The sequence below is a fragment of the Diabrotica undecimpunctata genome, chromosome 3, assembly GCF_040954645.1.
Source record: "Diabrotica undecimpunctata isolate CICGRU chromosome 3, icDiaUnde3, whole genome shotgun sequence".
Taxonomy (NCBI): Eukaryota; Metazoa; Arthropoda; class Insecta; order Coleoptera; family Chrysomelidae; genus Diabrotica; species Diabrotica undecimpunctata.
In genome coordinates this window covers 140,965,939-140,990,568 of record NC_092805.1, presented here as the reverse complement: position 1 = coordinate 140,990,568, position 24,630 = coordinate 140,965,939, and the positions used below count along the sequence as shown (strand labels likewise).

The 24,630-nt window shown below is 32.7% G+C and overlaps 1 protein-coding gene across 1 annotated transcript in view; it reads left to right on the top strand.

Annotated features, from left to right (window-relative positions):
• LOC140437478 (succinate dehydrogenase [ubiquinone] flavoprotein subunit, mitochondrial-like) overlaps positions 1-9,960 on the top strand; it is a 156,925-nt gene extending 146,965 nt beyond the window's left edge. Inside the window, exons 10-11 of the mRNA XM_072527028.1 lie at positions 4,833-4,946; positions 9,825-9,960. Coding sequence (XP_072383129.1) covers positions 4,833-4,946; positions 9,825-9,911 — 201 coding nt within the window. The 3' untranslated portion in view covers positions 9,912-9,960. The remainder of the gene's footprint in view (positions 1-4,832; positions 4,947-9,824) is intronic.
• The last annotated feature ends 14,670 nt before the right edge of the window (positions 9,961-24,630 follow it).

The following is a 24,630-nucleotide window of genomic DNA, read 5'->3' as shown; positions in this document are numbered from 1 at the left end:
TCATATTAACATTCGTCCTGAGTTTGATAGTCCTCCCACTCCTCAATCCTAATTGATTATGGGGATGTGGTGACACTTCTTCTTCTTTACTTCTAATGGCGCTACAACCCTTTGTGAGTCTTGACCTGCTTAACAATGTTCTTCCATTCTGCCCTGTCGGATACTTTCTTTCGCCGCTGCCTGATGTTTATGGTTTTAAGATCCCTCTCTACGTCGTCTATCCATCTTTTACGGGACCTTCCTGTTGTTCTGTTTCCTTGGGGCTTCCATCTCTGGACTACTTTTACAGCTCGATTATCTTGCATTCTTTCTAGGTGACCAAACCAGTTTAATCTTTGTGACTTTACAAATCTAACAATATCTACGCTCTGCATTAGCTCATTCAGCTTGTATTTTAATTCTCCATGAACCATCGCTGCATTGGGTTGGTACGAATATCTTCCTTAGTATTTTGCGCTCAAATATTTTCAGTTGATTTTCGTCAGTCGTTGAGAGGGCCCACGTTTCACATCCGTATGTGACCACTGGTCTAGTTACTATTTTGTTAATTCTAAGCTTAGACTCACGATTCAGTAACTTACTTTTCATTAAGTCTTTGTATGCATAAAAGCACTTATTGCCGCTAAGAATCCGTGCTTGTATTTCTTGAGTGATATTGTTGTTGTCATTTATTATTGAGCTTAGGTAGGGAAAAATGGAGGCATATTTGTAGATATGATTGTCTACCTTCAGATTCTCATCATGTGGTGATCCTATCAAATTTTTATAATTTACAATTCCCTTCCAGCCTTCTCTGTACTGGGCTAAAATAGTTGTCGGCTTCGTGTAACTCTCGGTTAATTAGTATTTTTGTTTGATTCACCTAACAGGTTAGGGATCTTTCCTTAGGTATTTTTCCTCCAAATCTGCCTTTGATTATCAATTTTCAGTCGAACCTATTCTTTTAACAATGCGTAGAAAGTTCTGCAAATATCTCTGTTGTATTAGTATATCTTCTATCTTCTACTTTTAGTTGCTTTAGTATTGATACCTGTTGTGTTTTGCACATACGATAACTTTTATATAGCATATAAAGCCATCAGAAAGGGAGGAGAATAAATATGTTCAATCTACTACGTGCTGGTTTCTCCCTTTAGAATTGAGTATGTATATTACCATAGAAAATAGAAAAATAATAAGTGAGTGCCTAATTGACTATACAAGTTGACTATATAAAACTTTATTTAAAACAAGTAAAACCAAAAGGCAAATATACATAAACATACATATATTCAAATATAATTCAAATAAACATAAATAGCTATAATTTTAAATATTAGAAATTAGTTTACGAAAGGTAAACGAATTAGCGTAAAAACACAGCTGGTTTAAAAATAAATATTACTAGACGAATTGTGAATATCTATATTACACAAAACAAACCGCCCGTCTACAAAAGAAATTATGGGTATGCCAAAATATGATACGGTAGAAAAGAACAATCACTTTAACAGCTGATTGCCACATAAATATACAACTATATATAGATACAATTGTCAAACAAAACTACAACTGTTATAAAATATAGCAAATACGTGCTTAAATAAACCTAAAATGTTTCATTGAAAGTTAAAGGTAATATGTTCCAAGTAAAGGTTAAAATGTCTCAATTTGCGGGACAAGATTTAATAGAGTTCAACACAGAAAAACATGAATTTGTATTAAATATACCTGACAATTATACAAGTATACCCGTACTTGTTATGAAATAGCAAGCAATGCAATTGGTGTATACTAGAATAAATACTTTACCACGTGGAGTAAAAATAGCGATTTGCTACTATGTAGCGAAGACCCCTGTCTTCTTGGCAGCTCAGGAAAAGTATTGTTGATGTCGGAGCCAATTCTACCCCTACTAGATGGAACGACTGTCTGTTACTCCCTGCTGAAACTCGTATCTGTTGATTAAGCAGTCTCCACCCCTACTGACTGGAACGACTGTCTGTAACCGACTGATGGAACTCGTCTCTGTTGATTAAGCATCCCTACTGGCTGTAACGACTGTCCCTTATTGACTGGTACTGACTGAGACGCTACGTATGGGCAATAATTACCCATTGATCTGCACTTTTAACAAAAACCATTCATTTTTCTATCGTTCTTTCATACAATGTATGAAAGAACAGTCTTTTGTCTGCAACGATGTATGTAACAACCGTTCAGTGTTCGATAGCCTCCATAATTTTGTACACGGAATCTTATCTAAATATACGGAGAGAATCAAACCTAACAAAAAGTCTTTTAATATTTTGCCAATAGTGTTAGAAACGTCAATAAACGTATTTTGCCAATGTTTATATACAGTTTCGAAACTGCAACAATAAGTTTCTGCGATGTTCAACTCAAGATATTGGTAATATGCGGCGGTATACCAACATCTCAAACGCCTGTATTTTATTTTTATCTACTTTTTTCAGGGTCATCGTTTCAGATGTATATGTGGCTCAGGAAAAAATTAGTACTCTTACCAGCCTTAATTTTGTGTGCACTGTTATGGTTGGGTTTTTCCAAATTATTACCAGTTTTATCATAGCTCTTCTTGCAATAGTAAGCCTTCTACTTTTACCTCCGTCACATCCTCCTTCGTTTGTTTTGAGAAACCTCAACTATATGAAACTTCTTACTACTTCGAAGCCCCAATCTCTTTATCGTATTGAAGATTGTTCAGTGTTCAGATTGCTTTCATAATTTTTGTCTTACTTCTATTTAGCTCATGTTTGAGTTAAATAGAAAAGCTCTAATGTAGCTAAAGCTCTATGTATACGCTTCGCTTTTCTATCCCAAATGTCTTATTATATTTTCCATTTCGTCTTGTTTAAAAGCGATTTTATTAATGTGTCGGGCTACTGATTTTATATCTTCCAACCGATATTTCAGCCCTCCATCCGTCTAATACTCTTCGCATAATGTATTGTAGGTAGTTTAGGCTGTAGATAACAGAAGCACAAAACGCTGTGTAGGCCCTAGTAATTTAAGATCATACTGTCATGACATCCTACTAGAAAAATTTACAAATACCTAAAAAAGGCATCGGCCACCAAAAAAATTAAAAAATACTAACAAAAACCGGTGCAAGCAACCAAAAAAATTAACAAAAGAGGAGAGGTTTGAGGTCCAAGTAAGCAATTTTAGTTTCGCGGTTAAGTCACAAGATGAACAGAAATAAAGCGCGTCACGCTCTCCTGAATTTAAAATCGATTAGTGAACCATGTTGGATTCTATTACCCAGGACTCGCACATAAGGAGCATTTGGCTGATAGTTGTGCTCCTATCGCGCATCAAAGTGCTATAGGGGGGAAAAGGGATGGTTTGAAGCATTGGAGCGAGATGGAGTGACTTCTATTTTACTCGAGTTAATACATCTCACTTCAATGAATTTTTACACCCGAACGTAATTCTAAGGGGTCAACATGTCTCACAAGCTACTTTTAATTAAATTGCTTGCTCGATGAAATGAATATTTTTACAAGATGTAGGTGGGCCTAAGTTAGCTGGCGTTCTCGAAAACGAAGCATAATACAAATTCCATCGCTATCTTACGTTCAGCTTGCGTTACCTAGCATCTCGGCCAGCAAGTCAGTATTCGGTCAGCCGGAACTCGTACTTCGAGATGTACGAATACCGGTCTTTTCATGCGTTTAGTTTTAGTGTTTAGAGTGAAACGGTAAAGAAGAAATTATTTAAGAAGATTTTAAAGAAAGATGGCCTAATATTCGTAATTATATGGTACATGTATCTGAACGCGTTCGGTGCGCATAGAAGAGACTATCATGGCAGTCGCGCAACAATACGTTGAAAACCCTCGCCTCTCCATGAAACGGACATCGTTAAAGCTTGGCATACCATATCGCACGCTTCGTAGGATTATAAAAGATATCGGTTTGCACTTCTACCGTTTGCATTTCCTACAGGAGCTGAAATCTTAGGATTTCCAGCCGCTTATTGATTTCTGCTGGTAGTACCCAATCATGAGAGCAGCCGAGCCTTTGTTCTAGAGACAAATTTATGGTTAATGGCAGGATAAATTAGCACAACTGTGTTTATTGGGTCGATGCTCATCCTCACGAAATCATGGAAAAGAAAGTGATTCTGCTGACGTTCTGGTTTGAGCAGGAATTAATTATAGAGTGATTGTTAAATTCGAGGATTGTTTATTTCGACGAGTCCGTTAATTCAAAAATGTACTTGGAGCTTTTACAAGAATTATGTGTAACTTTGGATGCATATCGCGGAAAATCGCGCTTTCCTAAACCAGAATTTTTCTGGATGGATCGGTAGAGGTAGAAACCAAACGTGGCCTCCAAGGTCGCCAGACACTAGTATATTAGATTTTTAATTTAAAATATGCTTAAAAAAAGAGTTTTTGCGCATACGATCAAAAACGTTGAAGATCTCTAACAAGTTAAATAGCATCAATGAAGATCTCGCGTTGCTCGCTCATTGCTTATTCGAAGTGTATTGAAATGGATGATGGACATTTTAAACCCTATGTTTTTGAGTTATAGGAAAATAAAAACAAAGTTTCCTGTATGTTTTTCATTTTTTTTTGCAAAGGCAGTTGACTTTTGCCTACGCCTATGTGGAACAATAATATTATATCGACTAAAAAAATTATATATGTAAAAAACCATAATTAAGTTAGTATTGTATTTCCTTAGTGAGACCACCTAAAAATATTTGCTCGCCACTGAACCCTTCCATAACACACCTATCAATTTTTTTTTATTATTTGTTAGTTTATCATGTTATTGTTTTTTCTGCTAGATTTTAATACTGCAACTTCTTTTGTTTAGAAACGATGTGATGAATTCGATTATACAGCTCCTTTGGAAGGTCAAACGAAAAAAGATATTGACGATCATTGGCGCAAGCATACATTGTCGTGGATGAACATTGAAACAGGAGAAGTAAGTAATTTTTTACCACGTTCCTTGTTCTATAACCCATATAATATATGCATTATGCATTATATGATGCATTTTAATAACAGACTTATTAGGCAAGCGGCGAACGCCCAAAAAGTGTTTAGTCTTCGATAAACCCATAACTCTTTGGTTACCGGCAAATTTAGTATCAAAATGTTCATAATGAAAATCTGCACAACTTCTCTATGTACAATTTTTTGATAAGAGAGGGAATGGAATTTTATATTTAACTCGTGATATCTCTATATATCTAAATGAGGCACTCTCAGTGTGGAGAAGAAAGTGCTGCAATATGGGCATCCCAATCGGAGATGATAGATTGTACACGATACACTTCGCTGACGACCAAGCCATTCTAGCTGAAGACGAGAGTGATGTAGGCTACATGCTTAGAAAACTGGAAGATGAGTATACCAAATGGGGCCTCACAATTAATATACAAAAAACTGAGTACTTAGTTGTAGGAGAAAAACCAGAAAGCCTACAAATCGAAATGGGAACTATAAAACCAACAGACAATTTCAAATACTTGGGAGTCCAAATAACATCAAAAGCAGGAAGTAGCGAAGAAATACACTTCAGGATTGGCCAAGCAAGATCAGCTACCAGACAGCTATACGGACTATTATGGAATAAAAAAATAACAAAAGAAAATAAAAGAAGAATCTATAAAACAATAATAGAAAATATTGGGCTGTACGGCGCCGAACTCTGGGAAATAAACCAAAGAAACAAATCAAAAATTGAGGCCATGGAAATGAACTACTGGAGACGATGTTGCCAGCTCACTAGCCTTGATAGGGTGAGAAACGAAGATATTCGGAGAGAAATGGAAATCGATCTAGACATAATAGACACAATCGAAGCCAAAAGACTTAACTGGTATGGACACCTTCAGAGAATGCCTGAAAATAGATGGCCAAAAAAAAAACAAAAATGGAAGAATGGACTCCGCCAACTAGAAGAAAACGAGGTAGACCAAGATGATCCTGGAGAGACGATGTCGATGTAAAGTACCAAATCTTTTAGGACCATGGAACTGTTAAAGATATTCCTTCAATATAACTTAGCAGACCTCAAGGCGTGGTTCAGTATGTGTTTGGTTTTTTTAGGTTGTTCTTACGAGAAGAGTAAAGAGTAATCGATTGATATAGTACATTTAATACTGAAAGTATATACTATACCACAACTAATACGAGATAAAAGAGTTTTTCTTACAAAATTGTTCGTCTATACCTGATTTTGGATCTAGCGCAATCATTTAATAATCACCATTCACTATATTTTTTTTGAGAGAGTATCACAAATACACGTTACTTAGCGACCGAAAACCCAACTAATACTCCGATTTTTGATTAATTTTTGATTTGACACAATTTAAGCACGACCATATCTAAGAGTTGGGTACACCGGCGACAATGTGTTTATAAAACAACAAGCTCATTGAAGTTTAAGATAAATATATTTTTAGACGAGAAATACAGTCTGTTACATAAGATTAAAGCCAATACTTATGAAAACAAAACAAAAAACTAATATTAATACAACTTGTTGTTTTTGCAACATACTTTGTAATTAAAAAAAAATATAATTTTTATAAATATATAAACAAATTTAATCGGTGCACTTTCCATGTATACATTGAGTAAACGAGGTTCTCATTCATCTCATTTTTTGCGGAAATTGACCATTGTATATTATGTCAAAAATCGAAATTGTAATATTTAAACCGAGCTGGGAGATCATGAAATAAATGCAAAATTTCATTAAAATTATAAAATCAATATTTTTAGTTTTTAATTGTTGGTTTACATTCACGCCACCCAAACAAATAAAAGTTGTGCAGATTTTTATTACAAACATTTTGGTGTCAAATTGGCGGGGTAGCCAAAGAATTATAGCTGATAGTCATTTTTTTGAGAGTTCGTCGCTTGCCCATAAGAGTGTATATGTCTCACATTATAATGTTGCCTCTATTTATCTATCGTCCGTCGGCGAATTCAAACAAACACCACCTTTATTTCAGACAATTAATTTAGATTTTTTTATCCCCAATAATGAGATGTTTTAACCAAATAATGCTTCAAATATAATGTGCAGAATAATTTTGAATTCGTTTCCTCTTGTTCTTGCGGAAAACTTGCTTTTTTGTCCTTAAAAGTGGAAAAATGTTTAATTTCTCTTGCTTCTGCTTACAATATTTATATTCCTAAAATTTTAACTGTACTAATATGCAAGTATGTATTTCCTTTAAGTTCTAAAATGAATAATTTACAATGAGTAAGGCGATTGTAAAAATACCGGCAAGTGCTTATCTTTAAAAGGAGTGGACTTTTTCGTAAAGGGTTTTTCGTTTAGTTGTCATCTTTACAACGATGTTGTTTATAGATGTGCATTGCTTCAATTTTGAGTTGTGTTGCAATTTTGTTGCTTTGAGGTGGTCGTTATAATTCTAGTTTTTTTTGCTGTTTGTTTTTTGAAACTCTATCTGTGTATAAAAAAAATGTTTAAACCATGTGAAAAATCACCTACAGTTTTTCGTCCGTGGGAGCAAGAGAACCCAAGTAGTAGTAGAGAAAGTGTAATGTGTAAAGTGTAAAAAACAACGACACTGAGAGTATAACTATAGAATAGAGTTTACGACTTCAAAATAAAAGGATTGTTTTGAATGAAGAATCTAAGAAAATTTGTATAAATATTTACAAAATTCTGCAAAATTATCCCAAAAATAGTTTTAAAGGCAGTCATTTTGATAAGAAAAGCGGCCATTCTAACAGGAACTTCGTATTTTACCATAAGCGGCATTGTGAAGATTGGTGATAAAAAGGGAAAAACAAGATCGGTTGCCGGAAAATCTAAACATCTTAATATCGTGCTAAAGGTTTAAGGACTTTGGTTTACGAGGAATACGAAAAAAATGTAATACCAACAAATAATATTATATACACCAAACTTGTTGCGATGGGAAAAACCTGCCATAAAACCACTTCACGCAGACGGCTGAAAAAAACTTGGATTTAATCACAAGTCTTTGATAAATAGGTGGCTATTATAGAAAGTAAGAGGATAGTACATTATTTAGAAAAAATTCAGGAATATCGGGACCAAACGTGAGTAATTTATTATTTAGACGAGACATGGCATGACACACATGATAAAGCTAGCATGAATTGGACTGATGGTTCACTAAGATGTTTAATGATTATTCTGCAATGTGGATCTTTAAATGGTTAAGTGCCAAAAGGGTTAAAGCTTTGTAAAAAAAAATAGGAAAAATGTACTGTATCAGAATATGAATTCTAATATATTCGAGAAGTGGTTTAAGAATACATTACTTCCTAATATAATACCCAGCAGTGTGATTATTATGGATAATGGCCAGCTATTGTTTAATACTTATTAATAAATACTTAATAATTACTTAAGTTAATGTGTGCAGATTTAGTCCCGTTTAATTCTATTCGCCATTTTCTGGTCCAGGTTTCTATTGTAGTGATAGTTGCAACTTATCAGTCGCTTCTTCACTAGTGTCTCCTATCGCTAGTGTCGCTGTATCATCCGCAAAGTGGCAATAGTATTTTCTTCTAGCTCTGGAATGTCACGTATATAATGGGTACAGGACCGGACCTAATACACTCCCTTGTGACATGCCAGCTTTGATCTCCCTTAAATCGGTGAACACTTCTTCTTGTTTTACTCTGAAATATCTATTCGCAATGTATGATTCTAAGATTTCTGAATATTGTTTAGGCATGAACGTTCTTAGTTTATGTACTAAAACGTATGACAAACAATATATATTAAACACGATTGCAACAGAACATGACCATACTATTTTGAGATTACTACTTTATTTTTGCATTTTCAATCTCATAGAGCTTATTTGGGGACACGTAAAAAAAGAATTCGGAGGAAAACTATTTTTTTCAAAATTTGATGCAAAAGTGATTTATTTAATTCGATATGAACTATCAGAAATCACAAGTGCCGACTAGAAAAAAGCAGTAAACCATGTATGTAATGTAGAAAATAAATACAAAAGACTAGGACAATAATTAACAGTGGACAATTTATTATTGATCTATTGGATAGTGACGATGACGAGAACTCGTCTTCAAAAGATATATTTTAGACAAGGTACGCTAATTTGGTGACTATTTTAGTTACAACCATTCCGTTTTTTATTATAAATTGTTAAATTTTGCTTGAAAAACTATAATTTTCTTAAATGTATAATACATACGTCAGCGTTAAACGCTAATAGAAAATGCCAATGTATCACCTAATATTTTTTCCCGCAGGGTGGTAGATTGATAATTTTTTGACATTTCTCTTTTAACCATTTAAAAACAAAGAAATATAACTTTTCATTTTTTTTTCCAAAATCAGATTTCTCTGCTCTTTGGTTATATACATATTACAAATTTTATTTTATGAATAAATACTTACGTTAATAATGTTGTGTCGGTGAAACAACCAATATTGCAATCCATACCTGGACAGCGGCTACTCGAATTTTTTAAACATTTTTTGCACCGCCACTTTTTTTCATGGGCGATAGAAATATGGAGGCAACTATACACCAATTTATTTGCATTTAATTTGGATAGAGTTTAGAGGGTATATACAGAACAATATATACAATTATGTATGCACATGACCCACATATGGCTCATTGTCTTAAGAAAAACGATTATTTATTTATTTAGCGTATGAGTTTTGTGTAGAAATAAAAAGGACAGTACAGTAGAAACAGTAAATGATAATAATTAATTTTTAGAAACAAACATTTAGTTGACAAATATATTCAATTGACTTATTTTGACCTGGCTGTAATTTTGTAACTATCTATTGTTTTAGATATGTTTTACCTTCAGACCTGTAATTGACGAAACTTTGGATCCAAATGAAGTCCAGACTGTTCCTCCCAAACCAAGAGTATATTAGTTTTAGCTAAAATTAAACGTTTCCATAATTTTGTGAATAAATATTATAAAATAAATTTTTCTTTTTATTTTTTATAATGCAAGTTTTAGAGTTTCTCTTTCTATTGATTAAATAATAACAGTATTGGATTCCAAAATGAAAAAAAGGGTTCAATAGGTGGTACTGTAGACTAGCGTTATATTAATCAAAAAATTGCTGTTTTTACTATTCTCTAAACAATTTCAAATTTCTATTCAGCAGTAGTTTTTGTGAATCATTTTTAACTTTTTTCAGGCTTTACCGCATTCGCTCGTAAGATTTTTTTTCACGTTTTCAGTACAAAAAATTATAAAACATTTCAAAAATCAAAATAACAAAAATTGTGGTTAGTTTTGACATTTTGACACCCCTCGTTAGGTACACACATTGATTCTTCGGCTGTGATTGTATAAAATATGAAAATGTTTTAGTAATAACACTTTTTATCGCACTTTAATACAATAGTCGAACTGATAATTTTAAAAATCCAACATTGTATTTATATTTATATGAAATTGTGAAAATATAAATAAATATAATTTGATAGTTAATTTAATTATTATATAAACTAAATAGGATGTTTAAAAATAACAAGTTTTATTAAATTTTATTATTTATTTTTTATATTTTACTAAAATTCAATATATTATTATGTTTGCTCCTAGCGCCACCTGTTAACGTATTAACTAAGCATACCTACGGTGTTTACTTATGATAAACCTGTCAAATTCAGATTATGTAATAATAATAAAATATAAATAAATTAATTTCATTTGACAGTAAATTTAATTATTATATACACTAAATAATATGTTTAAAAATAATAATTGTATTTATATGAAATTATTTTAAAACGAAAAACGCTATTCTATGACGTTACCCGTGACGACGCCGTTTTGTAGCGCTAAATAGCTTCAGCAGTTTTCTCTAGAGAGAAAAAAAAACGCCAGTATAGAAGCTTTGATATGATGATATAAGTTTTCCTGAGAAAAAATGGTCACAAGTTGGGGTTGTCAGCGGTTAAAAATGCCAGTTATCAAATATAAAGTCAAATAGAGCTAGCGCACAATGCCACTAACCTAACATTTCAGTAGTCGTTTTAAAATAATTTCATATAAATACAATTTATCATATAAATACAATATTTAGTTTATATAATAATTAAATTTACTGTCAAATGATATTAATTTATTTATATTTTATTATTATTACATGGTCTGAATTTTGTCTCGCAGTTTGGGTCAAAGTTTAATTTTTGATTTTGGCTAAAGTGAGGAAGCTAAGACTCCAGCACACAGTATCTTCCTATTTCTATCTATTGATGTGACAAATTTTACGTTTATATTTAAACAGTCAAAAAGGTAAACGGTCTGTGACACCGAGGTAACTACTTGGTACTGTTTTTTTTTTGACTTCCTTAATTCCTATGTAATGTTTTTTACTTGATATAATTCATTTATAATTCATAACAGGCATTAATTATTACGAAAAACATAAGAAGAGTTGAAAACATTGATGGAATCAGACCATGAGGAAGTAGATTTAGAAGGAATCAAATCAGAATTAAATATTTTTGATAGGAATAAAGACAATATTCCAGAGTGCAAGGGATTATCGAACATTGAAAAAGAATGGGGTAGCACACTGGAGAAAACGCTCATCACGCTTAAGACTATAAGAATCAGGGCATATATCATCATAAACATTTTTTCTTCTCCAAAACGAATTATTACATATTTATTTAAACGAATTATTATACATATTTTTTGATTAAATTGGAAGAAGTACTGATCAAGACAAAATTTAAGCATAGTTAAGATGGCATCTTTGTCTTTTGCTGGTATGTTGAAATTGTTTAGAAGGTTGTGTACTAAAGGTAATGTTTCATCTCTTGGTACAGAAGTAAACAAATTGGAAACATCAAAAGAAACTAAATAAAAACTCTCTTCTATTTTAATGTTATTTAAACGTCCTATTAGATCTAAAGAATTTCTAATCGAGAACTTAGGTTTAAAATTAGTGATAGACTGAATTGTGTTGTAAATAAACTCTGATAATATAGAAACTGGATTGTTACAGAAACTTACAACAGGCCTTATGGAAATGGCAAAGTATGCCATTTAAATTAATCTGTCTATTGCACTGTTTTATTAAGGCAAAAGTGACAGCGCCTCAAAGTCATACGATTAATTACTTCAAATTGTGCAAATGCAAAGATAGTCATGGAGCGTCGGCATTTAACACATGCTCAAATGGTACGTGCTATGAATATGATTCAAACTGATCCTTTACAAGCGAAGCTTGTGTCTCGAAGCGATTTCGCGATTGTGGCGTCGATATAAACACTTTGGTAATGTCGATAAAAGACATGGGGGTCGTAAACGTGAAACTATTCGTCGACATGATCGTTATGTAGTAGGATTGGCTCATCGAAATGTGCATATAACTGCACGTGAAGCCCATGGGGTCTTGGAAAATACCCACAACATTACCGTAAGTGACCAAACCTCTAGAAATAGTTTACATCTAACTGACTTGCACACCAGACGTCCAGTGAGGATTCCCATGTTACATCATGGAAATCAATCATGGACTCAGCTTAAGGTGGGCAGAACACCATGTGCAGTGGGGCTTACAAGAATGGAGTTCTGTGTTATTCACAGATAAAGCTAGTTGTTGTCTTTACCCTGATTAAAGATGAGTGAGAATTTGGAGAGTGCCTGATCGACAACAGAGACTCAGGTATGTACTGGGTGTTCATCCATACATTGGTCTACAAGTTATGATGTAGGCTGGAATAATTTTTTATCATCGAATTGTTCCCATTTTTGTAGAAGGCATTTTAAATCAATCTCAATATATTGATCGTATCTTAGAACCTATTATCCTTCAATTTTCTACTGCTGCAGGTTCTGCAGTAACAGTAAGCTATTCGTTTCATAATGAAGATTTTATACTTTTACTGTGTCCAGGACAATCGTCAGATCTTAATCCCGTCGATCATGTATGGGATATGCTTCAGAGATAGATTGCTCCTAATTTGCATAATGTTTATACTAGACAAAATCTTTTTAAACAGGAATGGACGCTATTGCCTCAAAACAAAATTAATGATCTAATTCTAAGCATGCCAAGGAGATGTCATGCACCTATTGTGACTGGTAAGACATTACAGTTATTTGTCGATCTTGTCATAAAAATGCCCAACAGGAGTAATGACTGATTTCTTAATTGTTGTCTTATAGACTTTTCGATATAAAAATTAAATTTTAATTTAGTTTATCTGATTCAAATTAAAATAACTATGTGTTTCATGTAGTATATGTGTGTATTATTAATTCTAAAAGCTCAAATTGTTGTCCACTAAAAACGTATCATACTTTTTTCAAAAACAATGTTCAATAAATATCGGCCTCTTGGACCAGTTTAACTATGCATGTCCTGAAATCTACGCGACTACAGAAGGGTAAATATTAATTAGTAAAATTGCTTGTTTCCCAATATCATGTAAATAAAGAAGGTAATTTCACAACTTTACGTTGTGAGCTTTTTATTCGCTAGGCTCTAAATTGTAGTCAATTTGGTCAGCCAGCCGTGAATGTCAGTTACAATGAACGAAGAGCAAACATTATTTAATTCGGTAAATGGACCCCTTACCTGCAATATAAGCCTCCCAAAACATAAAAGGAATCAAAAAGCGCCACACTTCAGTCCCTTCCAGACCAATACACGAAAATATGTACGGACATACATTAACTAGGCTTATAAAGGATTAAACAAGGGTTGAAATAACGCCGTAGGATTTTTCTGGTGCGCAAGGTTAATGTCGGAATCCTCCAGATAAACCGGCTGGGTTTGCAATTAGCAATGCTTTTAATTATATCCGTATTAGGAGAATAAAACTGGATGAGGAGATTATTTAATTAGCAGCGACAATTGAAGTGTCGTCGGCCGATGCCCGAGGTGCAAAAACTTCGGTACAATATTAATTTTAACATTTTAATCAAATTCATAATTATATCGTTCTTTTAAAAAGATAATTACATTTAAATTAGTTTAGCTAATGGATACAAACTAATTATGAATTCTTTGTAGCTTAATTTTTTTAAAGGGTGAATATTTAAATATTCATTTTTTAAAAAAGTTAACATCTTTTAGCTGCTAAAAATTTTAAAAGAGGCTTTTCATCAAAATTTGATCTCAAAGCATAAAATATTCTACAGAAGACAACGGACCGATATAATAATTAATTAAAAGTCTGAGAAAATATATTTTGGATTTTTTTCTTTATAAAATCCGAAAATACTCTTATATTACAAACATATTTTAATATATATATATATATATATATATATATATATATATATATATATATATATATATATATATATATATATATATATATATATATATATATATATATATATAATAGCACTAAAGGCCTTAGAGGCCCATGACTTAAGAAGTTTGTTCTTTCTTCATTTTCGCTTTCCTTTATGTACTGAGATGTTCCCTGGCTCGATATGTGATTTTTCTCCATTCCTTCTTGTTATTCATTTTTCTTTTCTGGCCTTCTAGTCCAATTTCTTCCATATCTTTTTCTACCTCCTGATTCCATTTATTTTTTGGCCTTCCTTTTCTCTTTTTTAAAGTTATAGTGTAGTTTAGTACCCTTTTTGGAGTCCTCGTGTTCGGCATCCTTTCTAGGTGACCTCGCCATCTTAGTCTCTGTGTCTTTATGACTCCTATTATGTTAGGTTGATTATATAATTTCTTTCGCTCATCATTTGATATTCTTATCCATAAACCGTCCCTTATTATTCCTCCATATATCTTCCTCAGGATTTTCCTTTCCATATCTCCAGTAAATTTTGTTCATTTTTTGTCATTTTCCATGTCTCACTGCAGTATGTTACTATTGGTTGTATAGTTATTTTGTATAACTGTATTTTTGCCTGTCTTGATAAAAACTTGCTTTTCAACATTCCACTAAAAGCATGTACACTTCCATTGCCTGCCATTATTCTAGCTTGTATTTCTTCTTTAATGTTAGGTTTACGTGGTATTATTGTACCTAGGTATGAAAATCTTTGTACCATTTCGAATTCGTATGATGATCTTTCTTCTACTTCTACTTTAAACTTTTGTCCATCCCTGAACTGATCATCTGTCCACTGCATACATTTTGTTTTAGTTTCATTTATGTAAAGTCCCATTTTCTTTGCTGCTTTTACTATTCTCTGTACTATCTCCTGTAGCTCTTTTTTTTTCTCTTGCCAGCAACACTATATCATCCGCAAATTCCAAAACTTGATGTCTTTTATGATATAGGAGTCCTTCTCTATTGATTTTCGCTTCTCGCATTATTTTTTCTAGGCGTAAATTGAAGAGTAATGATGACAAAGGATCGCCCCGCCTTAATCCTTCGTTTACTATAAATTTGCCCGATGCATGATTGTTTACTTTGACTCTGTTTTCTGTATTCTCTAAAGTAGCCCTTTGTTTGCCCTACTGCAGCTATTATGTTTTTACACAGCAATTTACAAGATATTACCAGAGTAAAAGTACGAACTTCCTCCTTTAGTTGAGTTTTCGGACCAAGGAGTAAGGTTCTAAATTTTAACACTCTCGGACTTTTTCTTTAAGAGTATTTGCACAGAGAGGCAGACATACAGACAGATGGACAATACTTTACAAGAAATAAAAAAAACAATGGTGTAGAATCAATATTAAGAGATACAGAAAAATTTAATCCGGTGGCAGTAGGTATATTTTGAGTACAACACAAGATCAATTACTAAGAAAGGTAAAAACAGGAGAACATGATTGAATAAATTAACCCTTTATAGGGAAAATTGATTTTTTTCAAAACTATCTTAAATAATAATGCTTATGTGTTTATTGTTGTTTAGTAAGTGCCATTTACTAATTTATTTGTAACACTAGTTTAATCTTTTTTTAGGTGGTCGATATTTCAACCAGTGTTCATTTAATCATTAAAATAGCGTACGGTCCCTGAATAAATTATCAACCACTTCTGAAACTATAAGAGATAAAAAAATATGGCTTATAAAAAAAAATTATTGTAGCTGCAAAACATTCATCCAAAAACTCAACTGGATAACTACACAACATGAATATTATAAAAATATCCTGAATACATTGAGCATAATTACGTTTAGCGAAATAATTGCAATTTATTTGTTGTGGAATAGCACATAACACGAAATGTATCGCAAGATATCATCGCAGATATCATCGCTAATATCGAGTCTGCGATTCGCGACTTAACAATCGAAAAAGTTGAAGAAATAAGGACAGAATCACCTAAGACTAAGCTAAGACACCGACAAATAACCTGAGTCACCAAAAAATCCGTGTCATAAAATCGTTAAACGAATTCTAGATCCTGCGGTATAGAAAAGACTTAAAAAGATCCCACAGCAGTCTCCCTACGAAAAATCAATAGACTTATAAAATCTTTGTCCATACACGAGGATACAAAGCCAAGAATATGCAACAGCGAAGCAGTCCCACCACCATCTTACAGCCTTGTTAAATATCTGGTCGATATTTTACAACCACATATAGGAAAAAACGATGCCTTTGTAAAAGACTCCGCCCATTTCATCAAGAAGATCAAAGGAATAAATTTACAGGAACCTGACATTCTTGTTAGCTTTGATGTTGTTTCCCTATTTACAAGAATTCCCCTAGAAGACTTTCTGAATTTAATTGAGGGACTGGTTTCCAAGGATATGGTGGAATTATACCGTATTTGCCTCACTATTATCTACTTTTCATGGAAAGACCAGATTTATGAATATGTAGATGAAGTAGCAATGGGAAGTCCACTAAGCCCGGTCGTAGCCAACCTTTTCATGGAGCATCTAGAGAAGAGGGTAATGGAGTAATTATGCAAGCAAAGGATATAGTTTAGATATGTCAATGACACTTTTGTGATTTGGAGTCACGGAGTAAAAAAACTTAATGATATCCTGTATTATACAAACACACTACATCCAAATATTCAATTTACGATGAAAATAGAGAAAGATCAACAACTAGCCTTCCTAGATGTATTAGTTAATCCAAAGGAAGATTACTTAGGACATAAAGTGTATCGAAAACCTACACATACGGGCCTAAACAGGAACTCAACTCATCATCCAGGCTAAAAACAAGGTATCATCAAAACTCTGGCGGAGAGGGCGAAGAGAATTTGTGAACCACAGCGTCTGCAAAGTAAACTTCTTCATATTGAAAAAACGTTCACCTCTAATGGCTATACCAGAAGAAAAATACATAAAGCGATTAACAACGTTTCTAGAAGAAAAGACGAAAAAACAGCATGTATAGGCAAAGCGTTCTTGCCCTATATATCGAGGGTAACAGACAGAATTGGGCGAATACTTAAAAAAGCCAATGCAAAGACCACTTTCAAGATAACAAAGAAAATCAAGGACTGTTTAAGATCGGTGAAGGACAAACGCGACCCGTTAGCAACGGCCGGAGTATACCGAATACCATGCGGGAACCAAAAAAGAAATCACAAACACAAGGATAAACGAACATAAAATCCATTGCCGTTTAGGACATATCGACAAATCTACCATTGCCCAACACGCTTTGGGAAGCGGAGAACATCGGATACTGTTTGAAGAAACGCAGATGCTGGATAAAACATCACAGTACTACCCACGGTTATATCGGGAAGCGGAGGAAATATGTAAATATCGAAATAATTTTAATCGGATAGAAGGACTAAGAATTAACAAAATATGGATACCGGTATTAAAATCCACAAACACACTTCCTACAAATCACGAAAAAGAAAAGCTACAAACGACGACACGCCCCCTCACGCCAAAACCAGTGGAGGAGAGGTGTTGGCGAAACGTCAAAAACTAATCTGAGAAGACAACGGCCTAACAGCCCGAACAAACAGTTTAACAAGCTTGCCTAGATTGTTAAGTAATGAAATTGGGCTGTAGGATTCAGCATTGGTTGCTGGTTTCCCTGGTTTAGGGATCATGATTATGCTGGATAATTTTCATGGGGTAGGAAAGTATTCCATGAGGCAGGAATTAACTGGCCAACTGAAGATTGAACCAGATTAGATCATAAAACTACCAACAAGGAAACTGTTGGTCTTCGTTGAGGCCACATGACTTATTGGAGTTTATTGAAAAAAAAAACTGAATATGGCATAAATATCGTATGCCTTGATTTAATCAAGTATTTATGACCAGAGATCAACGTGTCTTGACTGAATTACAAAGAAGAAGAGGAGTGGGTACAAAAAATTAAAATTGAATAGACTGACGATTGTACAGACAATTTGATTTTTAATAAAAAATGAAGAAGAACATATGCCTCCAGATTGCTTCACCCAGTTTTAATATTAAATAATAAAAATATTAGTTACGACATACACGTAAAGATCCTTTACGGTAAATGTGCGTTGTATAGGTACATATAAAACTTAATAAAGAGCAAGTTTCTGAATGGTAACCTGAGCATCTTTCACAAAGTTATCAAGATAGTAATCATATACCCATGCAAAACTTGGACTCCCTCAAGCACTACGGAAACTAGTTAATCTTTGAATGCAAGCTATTAAAATAGTTATTTGGTTAAACCCAGAGAAATGATTGTACATGGAGAATTAAAATTAACTAGTTGCGAAACGAACTACTACTGAGTGCAGATATCGTTATATTTGTGGAATTTTTAAAATTTACGTTTTTCAGGGCATGAAAATGAAGCAATAGAAATGCAGAGGAGAAGAATATTGTTAAACATAGTAAAATCTGCAAATGATTGTAGCGCTGTGAAATTAAAAAGACAAATTTCTATACCTTTCTATATAAAAATCGGAGCCCTGTATAAAACTAATTACTAATTTCCTTATTGCTAATAAATGCTAAGGAAACAAAATATACCATGTTATTTTCTTAATATAGATCACCATAATTTATAGTCACCTTTTACCAGTTGCGTGTCGTATTGTTTTACCGGTAATATACATCGATTTTTTTCGAATTCGGTTAAAGCGGAGCTTAAAGTAATTTTTTTTAGACCAGTCTTGTCTACTGCAAACATATTAATATTGACTTTATAAGGTGTAAAGTGAAAATATTAATATTTAATAAAAATTTGAGGTCAATTAAGTAGGTTATACGTACAATAGTGTACATATAGTGTCAGTGATAAAACAATACAAAGTGGATATCCTGGTAATGCAAGAAACGAGACAAAGGGGAACTAGTGTAACAATCATAGACAACTACAGTTTTTTCAGTAGTGGTGGGAATAATGGGAATGAGTTTTATAATGAGTGATCGGTTATAAAGTGTGATATTGGAGTTCGAGCCAATATCCGAGCGGATTTGTAGGCTGAGACTAAGAGCTAAAACTAGAAAATTAAGTTTAATACATGTGGAAGCTCATTCAGAGAATAAAGACCAGCACGTAAAAGAAAAATTCTATATTAAGATTAAACTTACATATAATCAAATTCCAAAATGTGATATTAAAATTGTAATAGCCGATATAAATGCAAGGGTGGGTAATGAAGAGATGTACCGAAAAACTACGGGAGGTAAAAGCAAACATGACGAAATCAACGAGAATGGGAAGTTGTTGGTAGGTTTTGCGCAATTACAAATATTGATAATTATGAGTACTTCGCCAAATCGTCACCACATTAAGGAACAAAGGCACCGCTGATAACTTCCAGGCAGACGTGACAGCAAAACTACTTCAAAGCGTAAATCAAGATAACATAGAAGAAGAGTGGAATATCGTAGAAAAAGCTATGAAGGAAGCAACACAAAAGTGTTTAGGTTAAATAAAGAAGGGAAGAGATAGGGGAAGAGAGAAGGGAAGTGAAGAATCGAAACGAGGCAAGACTAAAATATATGGATAAACCAAGTGACGAAAATATAAATAAATATAAAACAGAGAAAAGAGACAAGAAGAAAGTGTGTAGGAGAAAGAAAAGGGAGCATATGGATAAAAAACTCCAAGTGATTGAAGAATATTACATTAATAAAAATGTGAGAAACTTCTACCAGAAGGCGAAAAGAAGCAGTGACCAAGGCGCAGGAAAACAGAGTTACTACAAAAGTAAAGAAGGATATCTAATAGGAGATAAGCAGAGGAAGAAATAAATGGCAAAAGAATTTCAGAGAGCTGCTTAATGAAGAACCGGATAGAATAGAATAGAATAGAATAAAAATATGCTTTATGGTCACTGAAAATTGTACAATTTTATGGGCAAAGCTTACAAAAAGTAAAAAAAAAAAATAAAAAATAACAACAACAACTAAAATTTACTAAAATTACATAAATCGTCAATATTACAGGATCATTAAATAAAAGATAATAAAATAAACAATACATTGCAAAATTTAACTAAAGTGAAAATGGCACAATAAAACCTTACGAACTAGTTTACGAATAAGTTTAAGTTATTGCATTTGATACCCAAATATATATAAAAATACTTTAGTCGTACTGTAATTTCTTAATGAGGAGCAAGTGGAAAAGGGGAAGTCAATGACACGACGGAAACAACGGAGACTCTCATCGTAGAAGAAATAAGAAAAATAGCATGAATATCATATATAGCATAGGAAACAATAAAAATGCAGGCAGCAATGGTATTCCTGCAGAACTTATTAAGCATGTGGCATAAGCACTTATAACGCAAATATGTAGCCTGCTAACGAAAATCTGGGAGCAAGAGGAAATGCCGAAAGTATAAAGCGAGAGAGAGAGCAATACTATGCCCCATTCATAATAAGGAAGATAAAGCAGTGTACGAAAATTACAGGGGTATCACTCTTCTGGATGTAATATATAACGTACTTGCCAGAGTCATAAGAAGTAGACTGGAAAGGCACTTAAACGAGCAGAGATCAAATATTCGTATTAAAAGTAATTCAGAGCAGTACGTACGAGCAACAGTTAAAGCTAAACCTCTTCTTTATATATTTCAAACAAGCTTACGATTCTGTGATAAGAAGGCGTCTTTACCATGCCTTAAGAGTACTTGGTTATCCGGAAAAGATAATCAGAATAGTAAAAATGACCTTACTGAAGACCGACAATAGAATAAGGATAGATGGAAGCCTATCAGAAAAATTTAAAGTAAGAAGGAGACTAAAGCAGGGAGATCCTTCAAAAAGATGACGAAGTTTGAGTATATAGGAGAAACCCTAACAAGCAAAGGGGAAGAAAGCCAAGAAATTGAGAAGCGGATTTTGAGAGAAAGAAAGACGGTTGGAGCTCTATACAAACTACTAAATGCAAAAAATATTTTAAAAATATTTGTCGAGCTGTTGGGTAAAGCTTCTTCCGATTTGTCCTGTCCATATGTAGGTACTAGTCGGTCTTGTAGTCTGATGTATTTTTAACTTTTACTTTAATACCATTTTCCATGTTATGGAAGCCTTTGAGCATCATCACTTTGCTTTAGACTGTTTTTTTTCTATTTCTATTGATTCTCTGATTTCGCGTTTTCTTTTAATTCTAATGTTAGCTAGCATCGTAATTTAGTTGAGGTTTATTGTATGTCCTGTGTTTGAGACATGTTGTGCAAGGGGTGACGTTTTTTCTCTGACATTTAGATGTTCTTCTCATCTTACATTGATTGTTCTGTTGGTTTGTCCGATGTACGTTTTATCACAGTCCCCAAATGGAATCTCGTATACTACTTGATTTTCTGATTAAAAATCGTTAAAAGTCGAAGACCTTAAAGAATCGTATCGTAATCAAAATTATTCTTAGGGTTTTTTACGGTAGACCATTTTAAAGCCAATTATTTTTCTTTTTATTAAAGGTATTATTGCATATTCCTAAAACTACGCAGAACAGATTGTATCCCAGAAATTGTAAATTCTAAAGATTTGTACTAAATGTTAAAGAAGTAATGGGACAAAAAAGAAAAATCCCGTGTGTTCTTGTTTTTTTGTGCTACGTTTTTTCAATATATATTTGTCAAAAAAACTATTTTTAACTTTAAAAGATGAAATTTTGATAGGAAATTTAATTTTGAACAACTTTTCTCGAGATGTGTATGTAAGAAAACTACAGAGAATTCTCATAAAAACACCCTGGTGTATAGAAACAAATTTACCTATTTCTCAAAAACCCTTTATTCCCTAATAAAAATACCCTTTAAATGGTAGCTTTCCCCAGTTTTTTCATAATTTGGGGTCCATTGACCCTATAAAACAATCAAACCTTTTTAACGTTTTAGTTTCTTTCTAAAGTAAATATAATCAATACCATATATTCTTAGACTTAAACGAACTGAACTTTCAATAATTTTTGTAGGAATATGTAAAGTATGTAAATAATACAATTTTGTTATTAAAAGAGTTATTTACTTCTCATTTTGAAGATTTATTTTTAAAATAGGTTTTACTAAAATAAAAAAATACAAATGAAAAGTACAGCTAAAAACATTTTCTCATCAATTTACCAAATTTTTATCACTTTCATATATTTGTATGAAATGTAATAAAATATTGTAAATGGTTAAAAGTAAGAATGATGAAAAATCTTTCAGAAATTCAGACTAATGTTTGAGTAATATTGATATGTTTTTAAGACAGTTAATTATGTGTGTTTTTTTTAGACACACAATTTCAAAAGATATGATACAGATTTCTAGATATTCAACAAACTTACTGTGGACTTTCGACAGTGTTCAGTGATGGCAGAGGAGTAGGCAGAGTGAGACCTCAGTGCCGTTTGACGGTTCTTATATTGCTACAGAACAAGATACTGGTACGTTGAATCAGAATTGAATCGAATCGAATAGAAATAAAATAAAATAGAATGGAATAAAATAAAATAAATTAAAGTAAATTAAAAGCATCGCTCCTTGCTTAGACGATCAGAAAGCTGTGCTTTCTCTCCTCGGCCGCTCCCGAAGTGCCACATCCCGCTTTTTTTTGTTTCAGATATATTATTAGTTGATATGTCGTGAAATAATTATATTAGTGACATGATAAACTTGTTTGGAAACAAGCTTTTTTGTGTTTACAAAAGATGACGGCAAAATATTTAATTGTATAACTAGAAAACGAACTAACTGTGCTTGTACTATATGCGATTATAAAGAAAAACAATAAATGGACCGTTTTGTTATCATTTTTCAATGTTTACATATTTATAAATTTAATAAACAATACTGTTTACTATTTAATCCACCTTGCAATAAAAGCACTAATTTAATGCCATAAGCTTTTCACCTGTGGCTAAGCACTATCTTGGCATTAATTTGTCAGATTCGTCTATAATTACATGAAATAATACTCCAAACATCCAATACATTGTATGACGTCATAATTAATGACGCACTGAAAGAAGGCTCTGAGAAGAACCATATTTAGATATATATGCATAATTTAACTTCATTTTCAAACTAAACTAAATTTTCATTCTAACTTTAATCTCAAGATCAATATTTTTCGTAATTTAATACCCAAGGCATTTGATGCTGTCAGATCTGCTAAATCAGCTATAATGATAAGCTATCGCAAGGTAAAATTCCTCATTAAATTTTTAAGCTTTACTTATAATTGATGAATGGCTACTTAGAACATACAAAATACATTAAGCTTTGATAAACCCATGACCCCTAGAATGTATGTCTGCAGATTCATTAATTTAATCAGGTAGCTTCTTTGTCTAAAAAGTGTACTAATAATTTTCACTAAACTTACATAAATTCTCAAAATGTTTCTAATTTTAATATCGAATACACCATTAAAATCTGAATAGTGCTTTGAAATGTATATAGTTTTTTTATTGTGCCTCTAAACTAATTTTTCCATTTAATAAATTCGTAGAATTTTAACACCCGTAAAAAATACACAATAACTAAGCCCATATTCAGGTGAAATTCTGTATACCTATTATATAACTGGTCTAATAATACCTCACTTCATTCCCTATTATATTTTTACATATTTGAACAGCTACCATTTTTCATTTAAATTTGATTTTTGAAATAAGTATGTAGCTAATTGTATTCTAGAAGGCTGGTCATTAAAAATTTAAATATCCATTTATTATTCCTTCCTAATATAAAAATTACGCAATTATTTTTAACTAAACTGGATAAAAATGGATCATTATCTGGAAGGAAATGATATAATGTAAATTGTGATACTATTATAAATAAAAAGTAACTTTACATATTTAATAGAAAATGTAGGTAGCAATAGAGTTATCAGCCCATATTTTATGTCTTACTGGTAAGGGAAAAAATAATAAACAGCATAAATAATACCAACATAAAACCGATTATAGACTATTATACTCCTATTGTTATATCATTATAATTATTTCAGTATTGGTTTGATATCCGTGGCGTGGTTGATTTTCACAAGCAGGGTCTAATATTATGTTTACTCGAGGTGTCACTGTTATCGCAAAGCACTTTGGATTTAAACCAGAAAAGGTCGATAAACAATCCAACGGACTTGGTGTTGGTAATTATTCTTCTTCTTATTTTTTTCTCCAAAACTCTAAGTGAATCTTGGTACGTTAACTGCTTTCTTTCACTTTTGCCGTTTTTGTGCAGCAATCTACCAATGTTGCACCCCCATCTTCGTAGGTCACTCGTTACTGAATTATTCCATTTTTTTCTTAGACTACCAAATGACCTTTTGCGATCAGG